Source organism: Felis catus, chromosome D1 (genome assembly GCF_018350175.1).
Source record: "Felis catus isolate Fca126 chromosome D1, F.catus_Fca126_mat1.0, whole genome shotgun sequence".
Lineage (NCBI taxonomy): Eukaryota > Metazoa > Chordata > Mammalia > Carnivora > Felidae > Felis > Felis catus.
Genome location: NC_058377.1, coordinates 70834209 through 70856480, shown reverse-complemented (window position 1 = coordinate 70856480; position 22272 = coordinate 70834209). Strand labels below are relative to the sequence as shown.

General features: G+C 40.4%; 1 protein-coding gene across 1 annotated transcript in view; it reads right to left on the bottom strand.

Moving 5' to 3' along the window:
* The window catches only part of PDE3B (phosphodiesterase 3B), a 176592-nt gene extending 155163 nt beyond the window's left edge, over nucleotides 1-21429 (bottom strand). The window contains exon 1 of the mRNA XM_023239599.2: nucleotides 20313-21429. Within this exon, the coding sequence (XP_023095367.1) occupies nucleotides 20313-21290 (978 nt within the window). The 5' untranslated portion in view covers nucleotides 21291-21429. The remainder of the gene's footprint in view (nucleotides 1-20312) is intronic.
* Between the last annotated feature and the right edge of the window lie 843 nt (nucleotides 21430-22272).

The window sequence follows — 22272 nt, the reverse complement described above, 5'->3', positions numbered from 1 at the left end:
GATGAAAATTTTAACTATTAGTAACAAAACAACACCAACAATTAACCTATTGAGAGTTTGCCAGGTACCAGACACTGTTCCGGGAATTTTCCAGGCTATTAATTCATTTAATTCTCTAACAACACCTCACATCAGTGAGACAGATGTTATTATTACCCCTAGTTTTACAAAGTTTGTTAAATAACATGCCCAACATCCTTAAGTGGCAGAAATGCCATTTAAACCCAAGCAGTCTGAGGGGCGCCTGGGTGGCTCAGTCGGTTAAGCGTCCGACTTCGGCTCAGGTCACGATCTCACGGTCCGTGAGTTCGAGCCCCGCGTCGGGCTCTGTGCTGACTGCTCAGGGCCTGGAGCCTGTTTCAGATTCTGTGTCTCCCTCTCTCTCTGACCCTCCCCTGTTCATGCTCTGTCTCTCTCTGTCTCAAAAATAAATAAACGTTAAAAAAAAAAAAATAAACTCAAGCAGTCTGGCTTTGACATTGTGCAACAGAATTTCCTATTAATGAGAATACCAAAGATTGGAACTCATCTCCACCTACAGTTCTTCCTTTACTCAAGGGTAACATGGAACTATGATGAAAAATGACAGTAAGAGTAAATACAGTCATAGATAACCACTGTGAACTCACAAATGTACTAATGAGAAACACAAAATAGAAATGTTGGAGCCTTGTTCTCAGGGAGCTTACATCCTAGGGAGCACGCGCATACATAAGAAAACAACAAGCTGTTACCCGAGAAAGCCAAGCTTTTTGTCACTTCTCCCAAGTCAGCAACTTTCCATTCTCTATGGTAGCTACTGATACTAATGATACTACTAACCTTTCACACACCCAGACCTGAAATGCCTTCATACTGAGAGTCTCACTTTCCGAATTTTTCCTTCCAGGGTAAATGCTATTGTTTTCTACTGATTCAGTCCTAGCTCATTCATTCTCCCGTCGCAAATTAGGCACTGCTGGTAATGTTTTTATAACATCACGGTTGCTTAGTTTTACTTATGTATCTGTTACCAGCATTTCTTCTTGATTTCAGTTCTTTGTGCCTGAACGATATGTATTTTTGGTGAGACAAATTCCCAATTTTTGCTGGTCTCAAATGATTTTAATTTGTTCTCTCCCCAGAAAGTTTTGCTGGACATTGATTTCTAGTTTGACAGTTGTTTTCCCTCAGCACACGAAGGATGACACTCTACTGCTTTCTGGGACCACTGCTGCTATTAATAAGTCACCTTTCAGTATAATTGTCACTCATCTTTTTTTGTAGTTAATGTCTCTTTTCTCCCTGACTCCTTTTAGTACTTCTCTTTTTTGTGTGTTCTGAATGTTGCAATGATACATCTGGGGTGGATTTCTTTTTATTTTGCTTAAATTCAGAGGGCTTTCTGGCTATCAGTTGTATTTTTCATCAGAGCCATAGAATTCAACTTTACACCCATTATCTCCTCAAATATGCCTGTTTTCCATTTTCTTATAGCCTTTCAGAACTTCATTTAAATCCATGTTAAATTTTTTTTCTCCTCATTCTCCAAGTTGCTCTATTTCTCTTAAGTTCCATCTCTTTTTTTCTCTGCAGAATGTTATGGATAGTTTCTATGGATCTACCTTCGGGTTCACAAATTCTGCCCTCAACTGCTAATTAATATATACATCAGGTTTTCAATTTGTGGTTATTTCTTTCGTCTTCAGAAGTTCTATTTTTCAAATCCGTCGACCCTCTGTTAACCCATCATTTTCCCAACTTCCTATTTCTTTAAACATATTAACATTTCCTATACCTAGTAGATGACATTTCTGACCTCTGAAGACTTTCAGGGTGTGATTTTTTTTTTTTTTTTTTTTTTTTTTTGCTGTATACTTTTTTCTGCATGTTCGTACTCATTGTGCCTTGTTTCCTTGCATGTTTTATGGACATTTTTTTAAAACTTTTTTTTAACGTTTATTTTTGAGACAAAGAGAGACAGAGCACAGGTGGGGGAGGGGCAGAGAGAGAGGGAGACACAAATTCGGAAGCAGGCTCCAGGCTCTGAGCCTTCAGCACAGAACCTGACGTGGGGCTCGAACTCATGAACTGTGAGATCATGACCTAAGCTGAAGTCGGACACTTAACTGACTGAGCCACCCAGGCGCCACTATGGATCTTTGATGAATGCAGTGCTCAGTTTTTATCTGTGGGAATTAATTTGAGGAATTTGAAATTACTCCTAACAATCACCTGGGACCACTTTACATTTTTCACTTGTGTTTTCTCAGTCTGCATATATAGCATTAATTTCAATAAAAAAACTAAGTAAGTACTTTACTATTCCAATTATAATTCTGGAAAGGGCAAAAGTATGGAACACAGTAAAAAGATTAGTGACTGCCAGGGGTGGGGAGTGGGGAAGGAATAAATACGTGGGCAGAGGATATTTAGGGCAGTGAAAGTACTTTTTATCTTCCATAATGATGCATACTTGTCATTATACATTTGTCTAAACCCATAGATTGTAGGTACAACACCAAGAGTGAAACCTAGTGGAAGGTATGGACTTGGAGTGATTACGATGTGTCAATGTAGGTAGGCCCTCAGTTGTACCAAATCTTGTGGGAGATGTTAATAATGGAACAGACTATACCAGGTTGAGGGCAAAATGTATATGAGAAATTTCTGTATGTTCCCCTCAATTTTCCAGTGAACTTTAAACTCCTCTAAAAAAAAAAAATCAAGTCTTAAAAATAATAATGACAACTTAATTAAGCCTTAAAATTTTTTAATTAAATGAGAACCATAAAGATTACGCACACACAAACACAAACTGTTAGAATAAACAAATTCAGGAAAGCTGCAGAACACAAAATCAACACATATAAATCAGCTATACTCTACACACTGACAATGAACAATTCAAAAATAAAATTAAGAAACAAGTCCACTTACAATAGCAGCAAAATAGATACTTAGGAAAAAACTTAACCAAAGAGGAAAAAGTCTCATACACTGAAAACTATAAAACGCTGCTCAAAGAAATTAAAACACAAATAAATAGAAAAACTAATAAATACAAAGATATCCCATGTTAATGGATGGTAAGATGTAATATGGTTAACATAACATTATTCAAAGCAATCTGTGAATTCAAAGCAAAGCCTATGAGAATTCCAACAATGATTACGCTAAGTGAAATAAATTAGTCACAAGAAGGTAAATACTGTAGGATTCCACTTCTATGAGGTATCTAAAGTAGTCAAACTCATAGAGACAGAAAATAGAATGGCAGTTATCAGGGGCCAGGAGGAGGCAGAATACAGAGTTATTTAATGCTTATATATTTTGTTTAGGTAGGTAAGAAACGTTTTAGAGATGGATGGCAGCTATGGTTGCACAACAGTGAGAATGTACTTAATGCCACTAAAATGTACACTTAAAAATGGTTACAATGATAATTTTTATGTTATGTGTATTTCGCCACAAAAAAAGAAAAAAGAAAAGAAAAAGAAAGAAAAAAAGAAAAGAAACACACAATCCTCCAACACTGAATCAGGAAGAAATAGAAAATCTGAACAGGTTGATTATTAGCAACGAAACTGAATCAGTAATCAAAAGACTCCCAAGAAACAAAATCCAGGACCAGATGGATTCACAGGTGAATTCCACCAAATATTGAAAGGACAGTTAATACTTATTTTCCGCAAACTATTCTGAAAAATAGAAGGAAAAGGGAAGCTTCCAAATACATCGTGCAAGGCCAGCATTACCCTGACACCAAAACCAGACACTACAAAAACAAAAACAAAAGAAAACAATAACAACAAAACAAAATAACAACAACAAAAACCACAGGCCAGTATCTCAGATGAACATAGATACTAAAATCCTCAGCAAAATACAGCAAACTGCATTCAACAATACATTAAAAGGATCATTCGCCATGATCAAGCGGGATTTATTCCAGCAAAACAAAGATGGCTCAATACCCACAAATGAACATGATACACATTAACAAAATGAAGGATAACAATCACATGACCATCTCAATAGATACAAAAAAAGCACTTCACAAAATTCAACATCCATTCATGATAAAAATGCTCAATAAAGTCGGTTCAGAAGGAATACACACATAAAAAAAAAAGTCATACATACATGAAAAACCCACAGCTAATATTATACTCAATGGTGAAAAACAGCTTTTCCTTTAAGACAAGAATGCCCATTCTCATCACTTTTTATTCAACATAGTATGGGAAGGCCACACAATCAGACAAAAAATAACTAAAAGGCATCCAAATGTATAAGGAAAAAGTAAAACTCACTATTTGCAGATGACATAATAGTAGACACAGAAAACCCTAAAGACTCCACCAGAAAACTATCAGAATAAATGACTCCAATAAAGTTGTAGTATACAAAATAACATACAGAAATCTGTAATGTTTCCATACAATAATGAAGTAGCAGAAAAAGATACTAACAAAACAATTCCACTTACAATAGCACCAAAAAGAATACAATACCTAGGAATAAACTTAATCAAAAAACTGAAAGATCAGTACTCTGAAAACTATAAAACACTGATGAGAGAAAGTAAAGATAAAACAAATGGAAAGATATTCCATGTTCATGGAGTGGAAGACTGAATACTGCTAAAATGTCCATACTGCCCAAAGCAATCTATAGAACCAATGCAATTCCTATCAAAATATCAATAGCATGTTTCACAGAACTAGAACAAATAATTCTAGAATTTATATGGAACCACAAAAGACCCCAAATAGCCAAAGCAATCTTGAGAAAGAAAAACAAAGTTGTAGGTATCACAATCCCAAATTTCAAGATATCCTACAAAGATACAATGATCAAAACAGTACGGTACTGGCACAAAAAGAGACACATAGATCAATAGAACAGTACAGAGAACCCAGAAATAAATCCACATTTGTCACCTAATCCATAACAGAGGAGGCCAGACAGTCTCTTCACTAAATGGTGCTGGGAAAACTAGACAGCTACATGCAGAAGAATGAAACTGGACCACTTTCTTACACCACATACAAAACTAAACTCAAAATGGATTAAAGACCTAAATGTGAGACCTGAAATATAAAACTCCTATAAGAAAATATAGCCAGTCATCTCTTTGACATCAGCCTTAGCAACATTTTTCTACACATGTCCCCTCAGGCAAGGGAAACAAAAGTAAAAATAAACAATTGAGACTACACCAAAATAAAAAGCTTTTGCAGAGCAAAGGAAGCAATCAAGAAAACAAAAAGGTGGGCACCTGGGTAGCTCAGTCGGTTAGGCATCTGACTTCAGCTCAGGTCATGATCTCGAGGTTTGTGAGTTCATGCCCCACGTTGAGCTCTGTGCTAGCAGCTCAGAGCCTGGAGCCTGCTTCGGATTCTGTGACTCCCTCTCTCTTTGCCCCTACCCTGTTCACACTCTGTCTCTGTCTCTCAAAAAATAAACATTAAAAAAAAGAAAAAAAAATTTTAAAAGGAAACAAAAAGGCAACCTACAAATGGGAGAAGATATCTGCAAATGATATATCTGATAAGGGGTTAATATCCAAAATATATAAAGAATTTTTAAAACTCAACATCAAAAACACACATAATCTGATTTAAAAATGGGCAGAGGACCTGAATAGACATTCCAAGGAAGACATACAGATGGCTAACAAACACACAAAAAGATGCTCAGCATCTCTAATCATCACGTAAATGAAAATCAAAACCATAAGGAGAAACCACCTTACACCTACTGGAATGGCTAGTATCAAAAAGACAAGAAATAACAACTGTTGGGAAAATGTGGAGAAAAAGGAACCCTTACACACTGCTGCTAGAAATATAAACTGGTACAGCCACTGTGGAAAACAGTATGGAGGCTCCTCAAAAAATTGAAAATAGAAATACCTTAAGACTCAGTAATTCCACTGCTGGGTATTTACCCAAAGAAAATGAAAACACTAATTCAAAAAGATATATTTTTTTTAAAGATTTATGCACCCCTATGTTTAGTGCAGCATTATTTACAATAGCCAAGATATGGAAGCAACCTAGGTGTCCATGAATAGATGAAGGGATAAAGAAAATGTGGTACGTGTATACAATGGAATATGACTCAGACATAAAAAAGGATGACAACATGGTTGGGCCTAGAAGGTATTATGCTAAGCGAAATAAGTTGGAGAAAGACATATATAATTTCACTTACATGTGTAATCTAAAGAACAAAACAAATGAACAAACAAAAAGGGAAGAAACAGACCCATAAATACAGAGAACTGCTAGCTGCCAGAGGGGAGGGGGAAACAGGATAGGTAAAATAGGTAAATGGGAATGGAAGGTGCATGCTTCCAGTTACGGAATGAATAAATCATAGGGATGAAAGGTACAGTATAGGAAATACGGTCAATGGTATTGTAACAGTGTTATACAGTGACAGATGGTGCCTGTGCTTCTGGTGAGCACTGCATAACATACAGAGTTACCCAATCACTATGTTGTTTGTACACCTGAAACTCATGTAACACTGCGTGTCAACTATTCCTCAATTGAAAAAAAAAAAAAAAAAACTGGGGGAGGGGGGAGGGGAGGGAGGGTACCTGTCAGGTTCAGTTGATAGATCATGCAACTCTTGATCTCATGGCCTTGAGTTCAAGCCCCACACTGGGCATAGAGCTTACGTTAAAAAAAAAAAAAAAAAAAAAAAAAAAAAAAAAGTACAAGGGCCCTCTTGTTATATGTTACTATATTTTATTCCTCCTCAATTCCCTTGAGCCAAAGTCAACATAGGCATCCCATATCCACAGCCATATTTATTTCTCATTTACCCTTTCACTGGGGGAGTAACACTTTGGGTCTCACCTAGATTCCTGAGTTTGGACAGACTCTAGATTTTATCTCTTGAGCCTGGCCATATCTAACAGAAGCAAATGTTCAAAGTCTCTAAGGATGGTGAGAAACTCTTCCAGTGAAAGCTGGTTTTACTGTCTGCTTCCCTCTCAGAATTCCTACTGAAGGACAGCAGAATATACCATCCCCAAATACGCCACTTCGGCATACTGAGTACTTTGAATTAGCATAGAAAATACAGTCAATAATACTGTAATAACTTTGTGTGGTGACAGATAACCACACTCATCATAGTATTTCATCAGGTATATTACTGTCAAACCACTATGCTGTTTACCTGAAACTAATACTGTATGTCAACTACACTCAATAAAAAACAGAAATTTAAAAATAAATAAAAATAAAGGTACTTGAGAAACAGCTAGTGCAAGATGGACAGTCTAACCCTCCTTTGTCTCCCCCACCCTCAAAGCAGGAGATAAATCTCCAGTGCGAAAGGTACCTCTCCCAGCGCCAGGAGAGTAGAAAGCATCCTTATCACCAGAGATGGGAAATTAGAGCCCAGAAGGCTGTATAAACAAAAACTTGTTACTTCTTCACCAATTTACTACCCCAAGCCCAAACCTCTTTGTCTTGTCAATTCCTCACACATGTATTGTTTCTTTGTCTAAAAGGTATAAAAGATTCCTTCTTTGGTCACTTCTTTGAGTTTCATATTTGTATGGGACTCCCGCATATGCAGTCAAATTTGTTTTTCTACTGGTAATCTGTCTTATGTCAATTTAATTATTAGACCAGGCAAAGAACCTAGAAGGGAAATGTTTTCTACCCTACACTACCTTCAGTTCTTTTTTGGGATCTGAGATTTTCTTACTCAGTGATTCCTTTCAAAAAGTATTCCATAAAATGTTTAAATCTGTAGTTTAGTTGTTTCAACTGGGAGAGTTCTTAGGGGTTTGTTTACATTGGTAAATGGCACTCAGCATATTATGGTATTTTCTATGTACTAGCTAAGTGATTTAGAGCTAGTTAATTTGCCTTTCTGCTTTAGTGTCTAGCTGCAAAACAGGATCCCAATAATTATTTCACAGGGTTGTTAAGACTAGCACATAGTAAGTACTTGGTAATTACTACATCTTATGATAATCCCTCTTTTCTGATCCTGGGTTACATTACTTTATTGCCTATATTATTTTTACCACTGATATTGACATTTCTGATAAAGGACTTAAACCTCTTTTTTAGTTATTAGCATTGATTGGTCACTCAAAGTGAACAGTTTGCCTGATTTGACTATGTTTTGTGTGACTTTTCAATCTCTTAGTTGAAAAGAAGTTATTTATCTCCATACACACTTAGAGTAAGGTAGAAATCTCACCAGAATAACTCTTTTTTTAAGTTTATTCATTTTGAGAGAAAGAGACAGAGCACATGAGAGAGACAGAGTACATGAGAGACAGAGAGAGAGGGACAGAGAGAATCCCAAGCAGGCTCCCTACAGCCAGTACAGAGCCTGACGCGGGGTTTGAACCCACAAACCATGAGATCATGACCTGAGCTGAAACCAAGGGTTGGCTGCTTAACCGACTGATTCACCCAGGTGCCCCTACACGGAGTAACTTTAACACAGAGAACAAACTGAAGGTTGATGGCAGGGGGAGAGGGGAAAATGGGTGATGGGCATTGAGAAGGGCACTTGTTGGAATGAGCACTGGGTGTTGTATGTAAGCGATAAATCACGGGAGTCTACCCCCAAAACCAAGAGCTCACTGTATACACTGTATGTTAGCCAACTTGACAACAAATTATATTAAAAAACTAAAATAAAATAAATTTAAAAAAATTATTTTTAAAGTCATAGAAGGGAAATTTTTTCATAGGAGTGAAATTTTTTTTAATTCATTTTTGACTTATTTTATATCAAGAAGAAAAGTTCTTTGAAAATTAAAGGTCAATTGTTAATTACTTCTTGAAGGCTTTCCAACGCTCAGAGAGAGTTAGTTGTTCCTTCCATACTGTTCCCATAGTACCTTGTTTATACCTCTGCTATGTCACTTTCCACACTGAATTGTAATTATTTACTCACATTTTCTCTCTGCATTAGAGTTTGAGCTCCTTGGAATACAGACCCTGTGCTTAGTATCTCCGGAGCCTAGCATATATAAAAGGCAATTTGCAAATATATACTAACTCTGATCAAATTAGTTTTCCACTACTTTCCTACATTAACTCTTTAGACATTTGAAATATCCTTTCTCTCATGTATACCTTTTGTTGTTCCTTTGGTAAGTAATTCTATCTAATTTGAAAAGTTCTATTCTCCACCTATGTTCTCATGAATATGAAATGCAAAACGCAAACTGCAAACTATGAGGCGGAAACTGACAAATCTACCAGCAAAGTGAGATTTTTTTATTTTTTAATGTTTTATTTTACTTTTTTATTATTATTTTTTAATGTTTGTTTTTGACAGAGAGAGACAGAGGCACAGAGCATGAGTGGGGGAGGGGCAGAGAGAGAGGGAGACACAGAATTTGAAGCAGGCTCCAGGCTCTGAGCTGTCAGCACAGAGCCCGACGCAGGGCTGGAACTCATTGATGGGGAGATCATGACCTGAGCCAAAGTCGGAGGCTCAACTGACTGAGCCATCTAGGCACCTCAAGCTTTTGTTTCTTAAGTTTATGCATTTATTTTTTTTTTTTTTTATTTTGAAAGAGACAGAGCACAAGCAGAGAAGGAACAGAGAGGAGAGAGAATCCTAAGAAGGCTCCGTGCTGTCAGCACAGATCCCACAGAGGTGAGGGTCGGGGGGAGGGGTGGCACAGCGGCTGGATCTCCTGAACTGTGAGATCAGGAACTGAGGCGAAATCAACAGTAGGAAGCTCAGCCGACTGAACCACTCAGATGTCCCAGTAAAGTGAGATTTTTCATATTCTCTCCAGTTACTAATGGGTCAAGAAGATTTTTTTAAAAAGTCAATAAGGACACAGAAAACATTTCAAGAACATTTTACAACATTTACCTACCAGACAGCCAACATTGTACCTAAAAATTGAAATATATATATTATTTTCAAGCACACAGAACAGTAATGAAAACTGATCATATGTTAGGCCACATCTTTTGCCCACAAGGCAATTAAATCAGAAAACAACCATAAAATAACTAGAAAACCTGCATGATTAGAAATTTTTATTATTTGAAAGCAACTTGTTAGTCAAAAGGGAAATCAAAATGAAAATGAGAAAATGCTTAGGGCTGAACAATAACACTGCTACACACCAAACCTTGTGAGAGTCAACTAAAGCAATATTTAGAGAAATGTATAATCTGAAATGAATACACTAAAAAGTCTCAAAATTAACGGGCTTAACGTCTCAATTACAAAGTTAGAAAAAGAACAAGAAAATAAGCTCAAAGAGGGGTAACTAGGTGGCTCAGTCAGTTAAGCATCTGACTTTAGCTCAGGTCATGATCTTGCAGTCTATGGGTTCCAGCCCTGAGTCAGGCTCTGAGCTGTCTTCCTTCGGATTCTGTGTCTTCCCCTCTCTCTCTGCCCCTCCCCTGCCTGCGCTCTGTCTCTCTGTCTCTCTCTCTCTCTCTCAAAAATAAATAAACATTAAAAAAAATTTTTTTTAAAAGAAACTCAAAGAAAGAAAAAAATAACAATAAAAGTAAGAGCTGGTACAAATAAAATAGAAAATAAGTACCAATCCAAAGAGCTGGTTTTTTAAAAAGATTAAAAAGCAAATAGAGGCAGGTCACCTGGTGGCTCAGCTCGTTATGCATCCAACTTCAGCTCAGGTCATGATCTCACAGTTTGTGAGTTCAAGTCCCACGTCAGGCTCTGTTCTGACAGCTCAGAGCCTGGAGCTTGCTTCAGATTCTGTGTCTCCCTCTCTCTCTGCCCCTCTCATGGCTCACACTCTGTCTCTCACTCTCTCCTTCAAAAATAAATGAACATTAAAGAAAAAAACTTTTAATAATAAAAAAGGAAATAGAGGCACCTGTGTGACTCAGTTGGTTAAGGGTTCCCCTGTTGATTTTGGCTCAGGTCATGATCTCACAGATGGTAGGTTCAAGCCCCACATTGGGCTCTGCACTGACAAAGCACAGCTTGCTTGGGATTCTCTCTCTCCCTCCCACTCTGCTTCTCATCCACTTGTGCACACGTGCATGAGTGCACTCTCTCTCTCAAAAAAAATAAACTTAAAAAAAAAAAAGCAAATGAACTTCTAGCAAGGCCAATTAAGAAACAAAGAAAAGAGATACAAATGATCTTATAAATGAAAGAGAGTGAGCCTGGGTGGTTCAGTCGTTTAAGTCTCATTTGGCTCAAGTCATGATCTCCTGGTTTGTGGGTTCAAGCCCCATATTGAGCTTTCTGCTGTCAGCACAGGGACCGCTTCAGATCTTCTATCGGGCCTCTCACTGGCCCTCCCCTGCTTATATGCATGCATGCATTCTCTCTCAAAAATAAATAAACATTTAAAAAAAAAGAAAAAGAGGACATTAATGCAGATGCTGAACAGACTAACCAGATAATAAAAAGATATTATGAACCAAGAAAATAAATTTGAAAAGTTACATTAAATAAATTCCTAGAAAAATATCACTTAAAAATTTCAATCAAAAGCAAATTCTTCTCTAAACTGTTCAAAAGATTTATTGCAATGCTGATCCCAACAGGATTTTTGTGAAACTTGACAAACTTATTCTGAAATTTATATTCAAAAGCAAAGTCCAAAAAACCCCAACATACTCTTTAAGAACTTTTTAAAGAGATTTACCACATATTATCTTATTATAAAGCTATTACAATTAAGACAGTGTGGTATAAACACAGAGTGCATAAACTAACCAATGAAACTTAATAAAGAGCCTGGGTGGTTCAATTGGTTACGTGTCCAAATTTGGCTCAGCTCATGATCTCGCTGTCCGTGAGTTCCAGCCCTGCATCGGACTCTGTGCCGACAGCTCAGAGCCTGGAGCCTGCTTCAGATTCTGTGTCTCCCTCTCTCTCTGCCCCTCCTCCATTCATGCTCTGTCTCTCTCTCAAAAATAAACATTAAAAATAAATTTAAAATAAATAAAAATAAAAAAATAAAGAGCCCAGATACAGATTCATACAGATACTGAATCTTCAGACATATATCTTGATATATGGCAGAGGTAGCAATGCTGATAAATGGAGAATAAATTTTTCAATAAATTGTGTTCAGATAATATCCACTGGATAAAAAATGAGATTGGATCATATGAAGCAATTCTTTATGGGTAAAAAGTTTTGAAAGGCAAAACTTTAAAATGTTAAAAAGAAATATAGAAATCTATATTATAACTTCCAATAGGGAAGGGTTTCATAAACAAGACACAAAGAGTCTTAGCATTAGAGCATTATCAGGCGCCTGGGTGGCTCAGTCATTTAAGCATCCAATTCTTGATTTTGGCTCGGTCATGATCTCACAGTTTGTGAGTCTGAGCCACAAATCAGGCTCTGCACTGACAGCACAGAGCTTGCTTGGGATTCTCTCTCTCCCTCTCTCTCTGCCCCTCCCCTGCTCTCTCTCTCTCTCTCTCTCTCTCTCTCTCAAAATAAATAAAATAAAATAAAATAAATAAAATAAAATAAAATAAAAATAAAGAAATTAATTAAAAAAAAGAACTTCAGTTATCAAAAGACACCATAAAAACTGAAAGAAGATATTTGCAAGTCAAACAATTAATAAAGGATTAATGTCCTATGTCCAGAATACATAAAGAACTCATGATTTATTGAGAAAAAATAAACCAGCAAAATAAAAGAGCAAAAGATATAAACAGGTAAGCCCTGAATAAGAAATGTAGTCCACGGGTGCCTGGGTGGCTATGGGTTAATTAAGCATCTGACTTCGGCTGAGGTCATGATCTCACAGTTCATGGGTTTGAGCCCTGTGTTGGGCTCTGTGCTGGCAGTTCAGAGCCTGGAGCCTACTTCAGGTTCTGTGTCTCCCTCTCTCTCTGCCCCTTCCCCCACTCGTGCTCTGTCTCTCCCTCTTTCTCAAAAATAAATAAACATTAAAAAAACAAAAAACAAAAATAATTTTTAAAAATGTAGTCCATAAATATAAAAAGTACTCGGCCTTATTAGTAATTAGGAAAATACAAATTAAAATCACACAGAAATACCACTTCACACCCTCTAAACTAACAAAAATAAAGTCAATAAATAGGAGTCATTGGTTTCAGGGAATTCTAGCAAAAGTATAAAGGGTATAACCATTTTGAAAAACAATTCAACTTGCCATAGTCTTAGTTTTCTACTGCCACCTGTATGGATTGAACTGTGTTCTCCCAAAAAAGTTGAAATCCTAACCCTCAGTATCTCATAAGGTGACTTTATTTGGAAATGAGGTCTGCACAGAGGTCCTTAGTGTTAGGCCCTAATCATGTATGACTGGGTTCCTTACAAAAAGGGGAAATTGGGACACAAAGACAGGCACAGAGAGAAAATGAAGCAACACAGAGAAAGTGGCATGTGAAAGATGAAGGTCAAGATAGGGGGGATGCACCTACAATCCCAAAACTGCCTAACAATGCCAGCAAGCCACCAGAAGCTGCGAGGCAGGCTCTCCCTCTGAGCTCTTGCAAAGGAACCAGCCTTGATCTTGGATTTCTAGGCTCCAGAACTGAAACAATGGATTTGTGGCTCAAGCCACCCAGTTTGCGGTACTTTGTTTCAGCAACCTATACAAACTGTTGCAAAGTAATACATTCCTGTAACAACTAAAACCTCAATGGTATAAAACAACACAAATTTATTATCTCACAGCTCTATGGGTCAGGCTGGTCTGACTGAGCTAAAATCAAGGTGTTGGCAGGGCTTCATTTCATTCAGGGAACTCTAAGGAAAAGTCCATTTCCTTGTCTTTTCCAGTTTTGAGCGGCTGCTTGCTCTCCTTGACTGCTGACCTTCTTCTCCTATTTCAAAGCCAAAGGTGGATTAAGCAAGTCTTCCTCACCCTGTATTACTCCAACCGTACAGCCACTGTCACATCTCTTCGGTCACTGTGATCTCTTCTGCCTCCCTCTTCCACTTTTTTAAGGACCCTTGCAATTCCTTGGAACCACTCAGACAATCCTGGTTGATCTTCCCATTTCAAGGCCCTTAACTTAATCTCACCTGCAAAGTCCCCTTTGCCACATAAAGTAACAAATTCACAAATTCCAGGAGTTAGAACAGGCACATGTTCAGGGTGCCATTATTCTGCCTAGTAAAATTGAATAGGAGCCTATCTTGCAACTTAGCAGTTCTTCCTCTAGATGCACATATGCACCAGAAGACATTTATAAGAATTTTCATAGCAGCATTGTATATAATAGCAAAAACTGAAAACTACCCAAGGGTCCACAAACAGTGGAATGGATAAGTAAATTTTACTATGCCCATATGATATTAAAATACTATAAAGCACTCAAAAATTAACTACAACTATCCAAATCAACATGGATGCATCTCAGAAATCATCAGAAAAAAAAAGTTATAGAAGAATTCATACAGCATGATTCTATTTACTTAAAGTTCAGATGTAGGCAATACAACATATTATTTACTTAGGAATACATTCATGGGGGTTATAATAGTAAAGCTAAGTAAGGGAATTAATACTGTGTGTGTGTGTGTGTGTGTGTATACATTCTCATATATGAGAATAGATGTGTTGCCTCTGAGGCAGGGAAAAGGAGATACAAAATAGGTTACACGGGGAACTTCGAAGAAAATGAGTGGTGAGTACATGACTTTTGTTTGTTTTATTTTCTTCTTTAAACCATACCAAAATATACATATATATAGTCTTTCACGTATGGCATTTCTCATTTACAAATTTAAGTGCTAAGTAAATAAATGTAAGAAACCCTGGATGCAAGTTGTCTGAAATCTAGGGAACAAGTAGTCAATGTCCTCTAAGGGATGGAGGAGGGATAAAGATCTTTATCTTATAAAGATAAAGATACCTGCTAGGTATCAATGTTGGAGGGAAAATACTAGGTTGCAAAAGAAAAAGACAGCGGGAAATACACTCCTGTGCCCAAGTTTTAGGAACAAGCTTCCAACAATCACTTAAACAAACACAGATCAACTTGTATATAATAAGGTGAACAATGTTACAAACTGTCAGAAAGACTCAGACAGAACTCAGCTCTCTTAAAGTTTTGCTTGGCTAACATAGGAGTTCAGTTTGTTTTGTTTAAACTGAGAGCCCTCAGGCAAAGTAGGCAATAGTCAGTTCACTTCCATTCTTCTCACCCACCCCTCCTTTCTCAACATGTAACATAAATGCATTATGTGGCTGGCCTCTGAAGGCACCTGAGTTTGAGACCAGCTGCATCCTACAAGTCACCCTGAAACAACCACATCAGGTATCAAGTGTGTCTTCAAGGTCAACACAGAGGCTTTGCTATCTCTCACTCCTATCTCTCTCCTGCCACTCCCCACCCCACCCACCTCTTTTAACCAAGGACATCTTTTATCACATAATTGGAGACAGCTGGCAAAACTATGCATTCAGGCACTCTTTATGGAAAATATAGAGGGACTAGCAGTCCAGACCTAGACTCAAGTCCTTGTGTCCCAATATTTCAGAGCATAACCTGGAGACGATATTATCTCCCTGGAGTTGAATTTCTTTCATTTCTATAAAATGGTATTTCAAGGGGCGCCTGGGTGGCGCAGTCGGTGAAGCGTCCGACTTCAGCCAGGTCACGATCTTGCGGTCCGGGAGTTCGAGCCCCGCGTCGGGCTCTGGGCTGATGGCTCAGAGCCTGGAGCCTGTTTCCGATTCTGTGTCTCCCTCTCTCTCTGCCCCTCCCCCGTTCGTGCTCTGTCTCTCTCTGTCCCAAAAATAAATAAATGTAGAAAAAAAAAATTTTTTTTTAAATAAAATGATATTTCAGGGTTACGTGGGTGGCTCAGTCAGTTAAGTGTCTGACTCTTGATTTGGGCTCACGGTTGGTGAGATTTTGCCTGGAATCAGGCTCAGCACTGACAGCACGAAGCCTGCTTGGGATTCTCACTCTCCCTCTCTCTCTGCCCCTCCCCCACTCTTGTGCAGGCTCATACTCTCAAAATAAACTTGAAAAAAATGATATTTCAATTAGATAAATTCTAAATCTCTTCTATCTTCTATAGCTATACAAATATACTCATGTTCAAATAAACTTGTTCAGCAAGTATAGTCTGTTCTTGTTTTGGCTAGGGGTATAGGAAAGAAGTAAAATGTGCTAGGGAAATGGGCTGACACAGTAATTGGGAATAAGGAAGGAGAATACGAAGGGCCTGCCTGAGGAGGATAAAAAGTCAGAGGACAATGAAAACAAACTTCATACGGGTTTACTCATGGTTGACCCTATTTACCTTTCACTCAGTGTGGAAAAACATAAACTATGGAGATGTTACTATTTCATACGATATAATGAAAATATTCTATCTAAGGTCATGACTGCTTCGCGTGATTTACTTTTATACATGGCCATCTCTGCTATAATGGAGCTTTGTCCTCTGCTTATACATTAATTTGAGTATCACTGTACTTTCTAAAGATTCTTAATCCTATCTGTTCCTTAAAGGAAATTTTAACCAGTGTGAATGATAGAAGCGGAAGAAAAAAGTCCACAAGTCAATAACAATAAGCAGTCCTCAAACAGCTAGAGCCAAGGATGGATGTGAGGAAGGGGTGTTCGTTCAGTAAGTCCCACGTGGCTTTTTAAAAAACAAAACAAACAAAAGGCTAAAAGCAGATTATAAAGGACTTTGTAGGCAAGGGTCAAGAGCATGAACTCTATCCTGTGAACAATAAAAAGTCTAAGAGATTTTTAAGAGTGAGTGATTTGATTAAATCTGTGATTTTTGAAAGATAATTCTGATGGCAGAGGACATATTTACAAAATAGAGCATAAAATCATTACATAGGTTGATATTTTACTACAAAAATGTTAATAACATGAAATGAGAATAAAACACTCACTCATTAAAACCATAAAGTAAATTTCACAAATACTACAGTATGAGTAAAGAAATTCATAGTGGGGTTTGCCTTGCAAATTCCTTAAGGGGGTAAATAATCACTTAAACTTTAAAGTCTTTTTTAAAGGCCTACCTACTACATGTGTATATCTCTTTCATATAAAATTAACACTTTAAATAATATTTATGGGCTTTAAGGCCACAGAATTTTTAAATATTTACCTAACCATTTAGAAAGCACTTAGCATTTTAGGTATAGAAAAATATCTCACACAGTAACTTACACCTTTCAAAACCTCCTATTTAGCTAGTCTATCACACACCAAATCATCTGGTTGAGAAGCTGAAAACTACATTGTAGAATAAACAATTAAAATGGCATAGATATGTAGTTTGTTATACTCTGGTCAATGCCTCTATGTAGACAACTGATTTTTTTTTTCTTTTAGCTTCCTATTAGTTTCAGCTGACTGCTGGCAAATGCGCCACAAACCGAGTGCTTCTTTCCATTAACCCAAGAGAGGACACGCAGTCAGCAGTAACTAGATTTAAACTTTAAATCTCTAAATGCTTTGCTAAAAACAACAAAAACCCTTAGCTAAGAAATGACACATACACAGCATTTACATCAAGTAGTACCAGTCTAATTACGAAAATCAAGTGTCTTACAAACATATGCCATTAATTTTCAACATCGTACCTAATATCCCAAAAGTTAAAAATTATTTTAAATACACTCTGACACAATTAAAAGCATTTATATGAGTTTTCAATTGTTTTTCAAAGATGTTCATAAAAACATTTAAGTTCTTGAAGAAATCAAAGTATAATTTTGTTATCAATCCAAAAATGAATCCACATACACTTTTTTAAAGTGCTCTATTCAAAAAGTAGAATATCTGTTCATCTTTTCCAATTAGAAAACATAGCTTATTAGTATCAACATTCAACATTTAAGTAAAATTTCAAGAACTACTAATTTGTGACATTTTAGTTATACTTTTATTTATACCTTACTAAAAGAAATGGATTCTAGAACTGAACGGTACCATAGAATTAATCTACTGGGATCCCCTAACTTGACAGGATACTGAGACTCACTCACTTACTTGTCCAAGATCACACAGTAGAGCCACGACTTAACCCTTGACTCTCTGCCTATGAATTCAGGACATTTCCCCCTGTATCAAGGTCTACCCAAAATCTTTTTTGCCTTCCTTCACTTTCTGAAACAAAAAGGCGACTTCACAATTGTCACATACAAAGTTCACCACTTTGAAAACCAGAAAAATCTCTTGGTCTTGTACTTCCTTGAAAGTCCTAATTTCTCCTTAACTTCTTTAACCTAATAAACATGCAAACAAAAGCCACAGACCCACTGTTAGACTTCAGGAATTTAGCATAAGTAAAAATGAATGTTAATTATAATCTTTGCAAAGTTAAAAATATCTAGTAATTTGTAGTAATGCCAAAACAGTACTACTTTATGACACTGCATGTTAAATAGCCACGTATAAACCCTTGAGCTAACATCATATATTGAAGACCCCCAAAATGGTTTCTACTCATGTGAATACGGGTTTTCTGAAATAAGAAAATATGCCCTTTTTAAAAGTGAAATTGCGTTTTCCTCTAATACAAATAGTAAAGGAAGCAGCCTAGCAATAACAGCACCACTGCACCTAGCTGAAGGCTGAAAAAGGTTACTGTTGGTAAAAGAGGACCAGACTAGGATTAAGAGGACCAGAGATCTTCAATTTACAAGAAAACAGCCATAACTGGCTACACCAACAGATTACAATTAAGATACATTACAGGGCAATACTGTTAAGTACAGGAAAATTGTTTACAAACGTGACGAGACTGCTAAAACACTTTTCTGGTATGAAAAAATGCAACCTCTTCACATATAGTCAAGCCAACTGCCATTCCAGCCTGTGAAAAGAGCCGAAATGACTTTGCTCGGCAGCTTTTCTCCCAACAGTGTTTCTCCTGACACACATCTTTCTAAGCATTGTCTAGACAGCATCGCTGGCTGTAAACTTAGAAAACAAAAGGCATAACACTTTTTGAACAATTCTTTCTAGCATGTGGCCCAGTAAGTACAGACCACAAAAGCGGCCTCTGAGAGAACGCTTTTCAAGAAAGCAAAGTGTGGTCTCATTGGAACCTTTCAGATCAGTGTTAAGCATAAAATCAATGTGGTAGCTTGAAGACTATTAAAAAGAGAGCATCGGACGTAGTAAGAACAAGAAACTTCTGTTTCAAATACACTGGGTCCCAGTGTAAAACATAGCACTGGTCAAAAAGCCTGAAAACCAATGGTGTAGACTCCTACTCTCCTACTTAAAACCTCTACACCCCTCTTTCTAGCTGCTTAGAAAACAGCATTGAAAACTGAAACGTGTAGGTTCAAGTCCCAGCACCGCCACTTACTGGATGTGGAAAGTAGTTGGGTAACTTCTATAAGCCTCAATTTACTCATCTCTAAATTGAGGTTGTCATCCACCATACAGAGCTTTTGTGAGGATTTGAGAAAATATATGTAATATTTTGCATCTAGCAAATGTTCAATGAATAGCAACTATATTTGCTGATTTCTTGGTGACATAGGACAAGATTTCTCCAAACTACATAAAGGGCAACTTTTCCCTGAGGGTGATTTCAATTCCTTTAAAAAAACAAAACAAACAAACAAAAAAAAACCATGTAAACCTAGAGGGGGGGAAATGGAAATACTTCTGGCATCTTTCCAGACATTGCTAAGCTTAAAGGTTAAATTGTTACAACACTCTCCTAATTATGCAACAAATACCCATGGACAGGAGTTAGCCTGTAAAAGATGATGGCCTATACTACTGAAACTGGGAGAGGTGGGGAAGAATCCCTTAAAAATTATTCCCAACAGTCTTTTCATCTACACTAACAAGCCTCAGTTCCACAGCTCATCCCTGTTCATTATAGGATCTCGAATTCGTCCTCTCGATTATCAAGAATGAAACCGCACTGATTAAAATTTATACACACGCGCGCGCGCCCACACACACCCACACACACACGTGTATTCAATCTAATTGCTATATGCGATCATTGGAGAGATACCATCATTATACCAGCAACAGACAAACAGCACCAAAAAGACATAACTCAGTGTGTGCCAAAGTGGCGAGTCGTCGATCTATTAAACCGCAAATAACTCACCTCATTCCTCTGAGAACAAAGTCTTTAAAAGTTGCAATACGATCAGTCTGCGATTTCATTTCTATTCCAAGATAAAAGGTACTTCTGCACGTTTACAAAGCTTCCTGTAATTTAGCATTTCTTTCCAGAACAAACCTGCCCCCCCCCACCCCCACCCCGCAAACCCTGGAAGCTAACGTGCTTTCGAGAACGCTAATTCAAGTTGGGAATCGAAGCGATAAAACCGCACTCGCTTCCTTCCCAAGCCGTGCTTTCTGGTACCATACCTGTTCGCGGGAAATGCAAGGCAACGAAGGTCTCCTGAACATCTTGGAACTGCCGGAGTAACCGGCCGAAGTTTCTCCGAACGACACGCAGCTGGACCTCCTGCGGGGTCTGATCACAGGCACTTTGTCCTCGGCGGTACTGGCCAAGCGAGGGTGATGAGGGGCTTCCCTGATCTGGAAGAAGTGATCCAAGCCCAGGGCCAGCAGGCAGCCGGCGTCCCCGACCAGGCAGGCGAGCAGCGGCCTGAGGGCGGCGGGCAGCGACCCGAGCCCGGTGAAGGAGACCCACCAGACGAAGCTGGAGAAGAGCAGCACCAGGATGCCGTGCCGGAGCCTGGCCGGGTGCGCGAGCGTCAGCAAGCCCACGCAGCTCAGCGCCGAGAACAACCTGCCCGCCACCGCGGAGGGCGTGTGCTGGGCCGCGGCCGGGGGCCCCCAAGCCCAAGTCCACGCCTGCCACGCCAAGAAGTCCCCCAGGTAACAGCAGGCTGGCAGCGCCAGCAGCCACCAGGCGCCGCCGCCGCCGCCGCTCCGGCCCGGCCCGGGGCCCCGCTTGCTCCGGGTCAGGAAGCAGGTGAGGAAGAAGAAGGCACAGGCGATGCTGAACAGGGGGCTGAGGCTGTGCGAGCACACGCTCAGCACGGTCCGCAGCCGGGCGGCCCCGGCAGCCCAGCTCCCGGGCCCGGAGCCGAGCAGCAGGGCGAGGACAAAGGCGGCCAGGGCGCCCAGCGAGAGGCGCGCCCGGGCGGAGGGGGAGCCGCGGCGCGGCTGCTGGGGGGAGGCCGGCGGCGGCGGCAGCAGCAGCTCCACGTTGCAGAAGCGGCAGAGGTGGAAGAAGAAGCCACGCGGAGGGTCCTGCCGCAGGGGGCTCACGCAGCTCTTCACGTAGCCGTTCCTCAGACTCTCGGGGGGCGGGCCGGCCCCGTCCGGCGCCTGCGGGCACCGCATGGCTTTGGCGTCTCGCTCGTCCCTCCTCATGGCCGGGACCCGGGCTGGCCGCGGGGCTCGGCACGCCCCTCTCGGACCGCGGCGGCCGCTCGCGCTCCCTCAGCACCCCCGGCCCCGCGCTCCGGGCGCCCCCCCCGGCTCGGCAGCGCGTCAGGGTTGCGCCCGCCGCCGCGGCCCGGGGTCCCCGCCGCGCGGGCGTTGGAGCGGCGGGGTCTGCGACATGCTGGCAGAGGAGAGGGGTGGAAGGGGCTGCTCCCGGCACCGCTGCGGCCGCCCCCTCCGCGTCCCTCGGGCACCGCTCGGGACTGGAGACTCGGCGTCGCCTCCCAGCTCCCGCGGGCTGCAACAGTTACCTCCCGGCCCCAGCCTGGTCCGTTGGGCGCGCGAGCGGCGGCGGGCGGGCTGGCGCTCCTCCCCCGTGCCTGCCCCGGGCCGGCGCGCGCCCCGCCCGCCGCTCGCGCGCGCCCGCGCCCTCGCCCCGTCCAGTCGCTGTCGCGGACGCGAGCCGGGACCCGGGAGAGCGCGGCCGGGGCCACCCGGAGACCGAGCCGGGCTGGCAGAGGCGGGCAAGGTCTTCTCCGGGTGGGAGGGGGCAAGCCCGCTATCCTGGGACCCCAGGCGCGCGGGTTCCCTTTGGGGCTAAGTCACAGACACGCACCCAGGCTCCGACAGGTCACCACTGGGGTTTGGGGGAAAGAGGGCGTTTGCCGTCCCCAAGGGCAGTGCCTACTTGGGAAACCGAGTTGTGAGGGGTGGGGGGAGCCGGACCCGCCTCTCACCTCATCCAGGTTCAGGGTGGGCCCCTTGGACTGCCCGAACTGTGCCACCGGGTAAGGTCCAGCCACCGCCAGGGGCATGGTGAAGGATCCCTGACCGTGTGGCTGGGTCTGCCCTCAACAGCAACGTGGAATCTTGAACCACTCAGTAGGCCCGGAATATTCACGGCGGTCTTAGGAAGGAGCGTGCACTTGGATTGCTCCCCCAGAGCATCCATCTGAGTAGATACTATTGA